We start from the raw sequence: 8,590 nt of genomic DNA, 5'->3' as shown, positions 1-8,590 counted from the left end.
GGAGGGGGGGAGGAGGAGGGGAGGGGCAAGGTTTAGGTTAGACAGCAGCATTCCAATGCCAACACATACTGTACACTTAAACATGTACGACAAGATTTATGTGCCACGAACAGCGAAGGGAGGACGTGTTGTTAAGACGCAAGCAACGGCTGAATTTTACAGCTCTGCTCGTTACATTCAGACACAGACAGGCTTCACAAACTCACAGTCAGACAACATCCAAGAGCACATGGACACTGATGAGGGACACGTATGCACGCACAAAGAATTCACAGACATGAAACAATAAACGTGTAATGATTGAAGGCGGATCGGAAGGTGGAATGAAAGCTGAAGATTACACTAATTGGCTTCACATTACTGCTGATTATTTCTAAAAGCATACCATCAGTTTTTATGATTCATCTCCTGCCTTCTGCAAACAACAGATTTCTGAAAAGGTGTGAAAATCAACGTGCAGACAAGCTAAACTTGCAACCTCCGTTTTATCTTTGAGTAATTGGTTGAATGCATGCTCTTCCAGTTTGTAAGTGGGAACTTGTTTTAAAACTCTTCTTCGGGTTTGTATTTCAGAATTTGCTGCAGCAGTAATTTATCATCATCTATGTGGGGCTAGCCGGTTAGCATGCTAACTCCAGTAGAAGAAAAGAGTTGAGAACAATGGCGTGTTTTCCACCACTGGACACAGCTCTTCATGAGTAAAGGAATGAAGTTTGATGCTGAACTCGCAACGTTTCTTCCAGACTGGTAATTAATCAAATGTTACTACGATTGCTGGCTATGTAGCAATAGCAAAACTTGCAAATGGCTCCTTTGAAAGTCTCTAAAGAAAGTTTCAAGTCTCTACAAAATGATTTTCATTCAGTAGTTAAATGAGCCAGAACTAGCGGTTGCGACAAAAGCAGGAAATCAACCTAAAAACCTATGGTGTGCTTTGGACAACGGTCAGTCAGGTGAACATTTGTGGTTAATTGTCTAATCAAACGATGCAAAACAACAGGTGTGGTTCTCACACAAAATGCAGAATGAGTTATGGTTAAGGACCAGGGTGTGAAAAAATGTGCAGCTTGTTAACAAGTCGTGGACAGGAGGGGTTGCGAAATCGATTCAAAAGAGCTGCAGCTGATGCAAGAGTGTCATTTTTTTAATGTAAACAGACAGAAAGTGATCAAGCGAAAGCAGAGGAGGATAGGAACAGAATGCAAGAATGTGTGTATGTATGTATGCATGTACGCATGTGTGTTTGTATGTGCACGTCAGTGGCCGGGAGGAATGGAAGGAATTCCCTGCTTTCTTCTACGTAGGCGTAAGGATTTTCGGAGGAGGGGAGCGGGTCCCTGGTTTGTCATGGCGTGACTGTCAAGGCTCAGAGGCAGAGATGCAGCAAGTTTTACACAAAATCCACATTCCATATGCTTAATGTGTGTGTGTGTGTGTGTGTGTGTGTGTGTGTGTGTGTGTGTGTGTGTGTGTGTGTGTGTGTGTGTGTGTGTTTATTGTGGCTTGGTTTCATGGTCATGTGAAACCAGTTTTTCGTTGTGGTAAACACACACAAGAGAGACAAGGGACAAATACCATTTTTGTCTTTTTTTGGTTTGTTTTTGTGTGTTGTCAGCGGCGGTGGTGGGGTGAGGATGTGCTGGTCCACACACATGCAGTTACACCCATAAAACACAAATTACCACAAACAGATGTACAAATTAAAACAATCTTGCTTGTGTATATGAAGAAAAAGAGGGTCTTGTGTGAGTGTGTATGAAAGGGAGAGGGACTGTGCAGCAGGTGTTGAAAGCCACCGACAGTGGAATGTGTTTCCTTTGTGTCCTGATTTCTCTCTTTCCTGTTCGCCGACAGAGACACGGAGGTAACTGTGCTCGGGTCTGAGGACGTGCAGATGACACCAACACAGATGCACAAAGATTCACAACCCTACAAATAAATGAAAACTGCGGCGAACGCTTCACAACACATGACACGGAAAACAGAAACAGAAAAGAACAACAACCAGTATCAGACGAAACCAGACATGTTTACTTGTTTATCTCATTTTTTCTGGAGATAAACAGCTTATTGTGCCTGGTGCTGAAGGTCCCACCTGACTGAGGTAATGGTATTCTTCAGGCTTCTTGAGGTGAAAGGCTGTCCTCTCGTCTTCACTCGCTCCTGCCAGCAGGTAGTAAAACACATGGTAGTTTCTAAAAGAAAACAAAAACAAAACAGGTAAGTTAAATTTAAACTCATAACAGCTGCAAGCGTCATTTTTCACTAACCAAAATGTGTCTTTTTATTTGTTTATATATGAGAACATGTGCATGTAGGACAGAAATATTTGCTTCTTAAAACGGTTAATAAGCTCATGGTTTGCAAAAGTAAGGAAGACGTTAGCACCTTAAGTTAAACTACAATAGTAGCATGTAAAACATGATTTGTTTATTGGCTTGTTAGCTACATATTAAAGCTAAATATTAAAAATATTAGTTAGCAACAACAGGATAATAATATGTGTACAATTAGTGTGGCAGCCTGCTAACAATTAGCCATATGTAAAGTCTCAGATACAAACAGTTAGCTTAGAATACACATGTTACACATGTGTATGCATGTTGCTATTTCATCTTACACTAGTACATTTTGAACTCATATTTTCTATTCCACGCTATATTATACTGTACTGTATTAAACTATGCTATATTATATTAATATGCAACATTATATATTTTCATCATCATTACTTTTTCATATTATTTACTATTCTGGTTTATGTTATTACAGTAAAATAGTATCATTATACACTAAACCTTACTAAAATGTTAGTTACAAGTTTTATTTATATTGTTATATTCATTTTATGTATCATTATATCTTACATATCATTAAGTATTTATTTTTTACTTTCTCTATTTATCTGTACTTATTTTTGTCCTGTGCCGCTGCAACATCTGAATTTCCCCTCAGTAAAGGTTGATTTTATCTTATTTTAACGCTCACTAGACTCACGTGTTGGACTGATGGACCAGTATCGAATTCCCTAAAGCCACGCTGCTACAGTGGCTGAAACTAAAGCAAGAAGTAGGAAAAAGAGTAATGACACCTCAGTTTGTTTGTGTGTGTAAGTGTGTCTGCATGTGTGCGTGCACTTTTTCTCTCTGACAGCGCAAAGGTTAGAGGTCAAAAGTGTGCAGCAGCTGGGTGACCAAGAGTCCTCTCGGAGCACGTGCGCACACACACACACACACACACACACACACACACACACACACACACACACACACACACACACACACACACGAGCCTGGAGTCAGCAATTCATCTCAATAAGAGATGGCTAACGCATGGGGCCCTCTGTGAGCCCCCCATGGTTAACCCTCACCACTCCATCCGGCCAGTCCAACACATTAGTGTCAGCCTCACTTAGACCTCAATTCACTTCATGACTCACACTTTGGCAAACTCAAACAACAGGCTTTCTGAGCTAAATTGTCTCAGATGCACTTTTTTTTTTCTTTTTGCCAAAATTCAACTTTCATTTATTTTATCCTTGGTTCGTGAAAAAGGTTTTAAGCAAAGTGCAGTTCAAATGTCACGTAAGATTGATTCAACATACAAGATTAAGATCGAATTTAGTTTGCTGACATATTATAGATTGTGTTAAATTAATGCGTCCAAATCTGGAGGCCAACATTTAACAGTTTGCCAAATTTTTGAGTATTTATTAACCTTCACGTTTGTTTTCAAATGCACTTCAAATCAGCACTTTTAACTTCACTGCTCAGAAGCGAAGCGAAGTGTCCAAGTCCAAGTGTTTGGCATTTGTAAGATTATGATTAAGTTTGCTCACCGCTCATTGTGCTCCTGATAGACCAGCCTTGACTTCTCCAGGAGGTATTTCTCCACATATGCCCTGGAATAAAAAGCAGAATCAAAGGGTTAACTTCATGATTATTTTTCTTTTTTGAAGAGGAAAAGGAAGCATTTGTCTTTGGTTCCTCACCCTCTCACAGTGCCGCTCTCCTGGTAGTTCACCTGAATGAACTTGCCAAAACGACTCGAGTTGTTATTGTGGGCTGTCTTTGCGTTCCCAAATGCCTGAAGGGGAAGAGAGGAAGAAGTGGTGAGATGAATACGAATACACACAGCTGAAAATAAATGAGGAGACGCCACATATTGCACATCTTACACACAGGTTAGTGCTAAACATGTGAGGTCAAGTTCTGAGTCGACGTTAGGTGTGGATAATTTGTTTGCGGGTCAAGTACACAGAGACTTTGGCCTCACTCCAAACATTGTCTTGAAACACTGTCAGCCTGGATGGCGCAGAGCAAGCTTTTCCTCTTACATAGTTTCAAACAGCATCAGTCTGAGACAGATTAATAACATGGTTTTAGGATCTATTTAAGTCAGAGTCAGACAAATTGCCAGAGTGAGGATGAAGGAGCCAGGGCCAGCGGGCCTGATGGAAAAAAGCTCCTCAGTGAGTAATGGGATCCATGTGGCCGTTTGGAACATGTGTAGTGGTTGTGCTTTAATAAGACGGTCCAGTATTTCCCCTCACTGCTCTGTTTATGTTGTATGGCTGCCTGGAGGGGAAGTAGTTTTTTGCCGTATATAAACCCTGCAGTTATTTGTAGCTCCGCCACAAGTAAACAAATTCCTCAGTGAATCACTTAGAGCGCCCCAAGCCTTGTGTCTGTGGAATGGGAAAACACCCCTCCTTGACCCCACCCTTTACCAACGCTACTAACCAACATGCAAGCATGCTCGGAGGAGGCTAATGCCAAGCTAATCGGCGAGGAAGTCAAGGAGGTCATTCATCGCTGGATTTCACTTGAATCTCAAAAACACCATGCTGCTCTGTTTCAGCGTGGGACGCCATTGGCTTGCGGATTCGCTGCAATGCAACACAGATGAAAGAATTAGGACAAGATTTCCTTTTCCAACCACAAACAGCATGTCAAAGCTTCACAAGGCAAAGTGGCAAGCTTTTTCTTTTCATCATTGCTTTTAAAATTAATCAATGTTGTCTCACAGTTTGAAATGCATTTCAGTCACAAATATGCACAGTATGACGCATGTAAGGTCCTTTGTAGAAGTTAAAAGACCAATGTGTTGATAATGTAGCCCTACAATACATCAGAATGAATTCTTAGAAGAAACCAAGTGCAAGTAAACTGAGACTCTGCGAATCAGAACAGTCCATTGTAAGTCTATGGGCAGAGATCATCAAACCATTAAGATGCTTGTGGGAATCAGGGCCCTGGAGAACTCGGGACACTTTAGCCTCTGTGCTACTGGCAGACCCTGGCTCAAAACAACTGGATCACAGCACTGAACTCGCCCCTTCATTTATGACTCACCCAGCTGAGTAAATCATTAAAATGGGCAGACACTGTGGAAAAACATATTCAACTGCCGTCTGGACAAAGAAAGAGCATCCAGGGTCAGACTGAGTTACAGTGACGGTATCATTTCGCATCCAGAAACGTGGGCTTGAAAATGCGACGCCTGATGCATTTGATAATCCCAGAGGAAGCTGGTATTCTGTTCACCACTCCATCTGTCTCTGAACTGGCTAACCTGCCTGGTTCAGGAACCGCAGGTCAGACGAGGACAGAGTAACCATCAGTCGGAGTCCTTATGTAGTAAGAACTTCCTGACTGGACGGCCAGTAAAAACCAAGCACTGATAACAACAACCTGCTCGCAGACAGGGTGAGGAACTTGGGTTAGACGAGCCTGATATCGGACCTTTCACTGTGTTTTTCTGTTAAATGGCTTGACATTCAACATTTTGTGTTGGGCCAGCAGGAAGCAGGATGTGGAGCAACTAAAATACTGAGGGCTGATTTATGTTCAAGCAGTGTGTATTCGTCCACCTGGTCTGTGTAAAAAAGATGCATTGCATAGTTAAAGAGGACATTTTTATGGCCGACAGTTTGTATTCTTTCTAAACTTGGCTAGCTCCATATCAGCGGCCATAAAACACAAATCTTGCCACAGAAGGGACGTTTGCTCATAACAGACGTCTTCTGGGAGAGGAGTTTAATCAACATGGAGTTACACATATAAAAGCATGCAAAAATGAATCAGTCACTACAGAGAGCCTGCTGTCATTAGGGTCCCTAAACTAGTTAGTCAGTGTCATGACTAATTCCAGTGTTTTAATTTCTAAGAATAAGTAAAGACATTGCCAGGAACATCAGTTACACTGGCCTTACATCATCCGAAGCGTTTACTACAGAACAACAGAGCAATCTGGAGTCACGTGTCAGCAAACACAAATAAATCTGTTATAGAGGGACATTTTTTTTTTTCACCCAAAGTAACCCCGAACAGACCTGAAGGCCGAGCAGCCACAAGACAAGTTGTGCTTTCAGTAACTTGTTCGCAACTGCAAAAAATTATTTTACTGCACTCTTGCTCTTTCCACCTACACACACAGCCCACAACAATGCAAATTTGTTCTTGCCCCTTCTCCTACGGGAGCTGTCAAACATTATTCTGCAACAAACTTCAGCAAAGTGGGAAGACTAAAAACACAATATGACATAATTTAATGACAACATGACTATTAAAATTTCAAACACATAGCAGTGGAAAAGTATTTGAGGGTGGACGGACATAAAGACTCAAAGGGACACCGGAGCTGTTTGCACAGAGATTCGCCCCACTTCAGTCACTCCAGTAGGTCAACATTGTTATTCTTGGCTACAAACCACAGACTGAGCCAAAGGCAGACCAAAGACAGAGTTGAGATGGTGCCAGCGTGTTCTGGGTGTAATGTGTCTGACAACGGTCTCGGTCAAAGTCGTTCAGAGCAGCACAGACGGAGGAGGATGCCACAAGGCTGATGTGATGTTTTCATAAGTGAAGCACTCTGTCTATCCTCATGTCAACATCTGGAGAAACTGTTCAGATGTGTTGAAGTACTTGTGGTCACGGTGAGAAAACCTTTTAATTAGAAGTGTTTGAGTTGTGGCTTTTAGAAAGGTTTTACATGGGGGGTGCACTAATCCCATTTATCTGATTCCTTCTATCGGGGCAGTGACCAAACCTTAATTATGATTTCTTTCCAATTTAGAATCTATTACTCTCTTGTTCCCAATGTTTTTCTATCTGACGTTCCCCTACAGCCCCTTCACTGACAAATACAGTTACAGTACCTTCTTCCTGGAATTGTCAGTGTTTATTATTGTCTCTCTTCTTTTTTTATTACTGTCCATCTGGTCAAGTCTGTATTTGTACTTCTGCCACTTGTAGTGGAAAAAGCTGGACATTTAAACTACATATCCGTTACTTTTAGATGTAAATAGACTTTTCTGCTGACTTTAGTAGTTTTCAGGCACTTTCTGCGCACTGGGCTTAACGTAGCTGCTAGTTTATTGGCCGGTCAGCCTCTCATTTTTAGCCGACGCCTACCATCGCTCTCATCAATAAAATTATGAAACCTATAATTAAATAAAATAAACCTGTTTGTCTGTTTAAAATTGTCTGTTGTTGGGTTTGTGTACTTTCTCCCATTCTCCCCACCTTCATTTGTATCATATCAATAAACTACATACATATTTTACATATCTCTCCTGATGTCCAGTATAACAAATCAAAACATCTAGTGTGTCCAAGAACATGAAGGTTTTCATTCACGGCATATGATGCACAGGATCATCTAGTTCCTCATTTGTTCTCTTCTAGGAAATCAATTAGACTTCGAGCGGCGCCTTACACAATGGTATTCAGTTCAGATTCTATTAATGCCTCTGTCTGTAGTGAGTTAATTAAGGTCTTTGTCCGCCGCTGTATGCTCTGACTCATGCAGCGCACAGCAGAGACAATTTTAATCATATGAGGATGACTTCATTGGCTGCTTCCTGAGAGGAGAGGAGAGGAGAAGAGAGGAGAGGAGAGAGGAGAGGAAAACAGACTGTCATACTGGGTCGAGTCTGCAGGGAGTTGAGAGTGTTTCAAATGGTTGCAGGGGTCACACTAGACTCTCAGATAGAGAGAGGAAACAAAAGAGCGCTTCATTTAACGCACAAAGGGATAATCTTTCAGTAAGTCATCAAATGCTTAGGGTTACAAATGAATTTCCATGCTGGGTTGTGTTTAAAGATCATGTGACAGCACAGTCCTAAACTGGACAGAGAAACGCTTTGTCTTCACTTCAAAGTGACTTAAGTGAAATGGCCATGAGAAAAAAAAAAAAAAAAAACGGCATTCTTCTGACTCACTGACTGCAAAATGATTTGGGAAAGTGTCACCAAAATTTTTAGCATTCCTTCTCTGACAGTAGCTCTGTGTGATTCCATGGCTTCAAAGAGGCATTTGCTCATTTAACCTCTGTGGATTCATGTCCTCTCCCGGGCCTTTTACCAGGCCAGCTCACCCACCGCAGCGAAAGAGCAAGTGACTGAGCCCAACGTGGATCATGCTTATGTCACAGTGTGCAAGGGCAGATGACGCTCTCCGGAGGCTAACTCGTAACCATGGCCCTTGTAATGTCAAACCTGAGGTCACGCTGGTCAGACTGGACTGTGGTCACGGTGGGTACTTAATAATAGTGTGTGTGTGTGTGTGTGGGGGGTTGGGTGTGTGGG

General features: G+C 41.8%; 1 protein-coding gene across 7 annotated transcripts in view; it reads right to left on the bottom strand.

The window, feature by feature from the left end:
• Nucleotides 1-8,590, bottom strand: part of myo9aa (myosin IXAa) — a 100,893-nt gene that overhangs the window by 41,967 nt on the left and 50,336 nt on the right. For all 7 annotated transcript variants that reach the window (XM_087179423.1, XM_023426679.2, XM_023426680.2 and 4 more), the window contains exons 3-5: nt 3,992-4,086; nt 3,839-3,901; nt 2,096-2,195 (exon numbers count right to left, since the gene is read on the bottom strand). In XM_087179423.1, the coding sequence (XP_087035549.1) occupies nt 2,096-2,195; nt 3,839-3,901; nt 3,992-4,086 (258 nt within the window). The remainder of the gene's footprint in view (nt 1-2,095; nt 2,196-3,838; nt 3,902-3,991; nt 4,087-8,590) is intronic.

Source organism: Seriola lalandi, unplaced genomic scaffold (genome assembly GCF_002814215.2).
Source record: "Seriola lalandi dorsalis isolate HSWRI2012SDOR001 ecotype SW California unplaced genomic scaffold, Sedor1 jcf7180002054835, whole genome shotgun sequence".
NCBI classification, from domain to species: Eukaryota; Metazoa; Chordata; class Actinopteri; order Carangiformes; family Carangidae; genus Seriola; species Seriola lalandi.
This window is presented reverse-complemented; position numbering and strand designations above follow the sequence as displayed.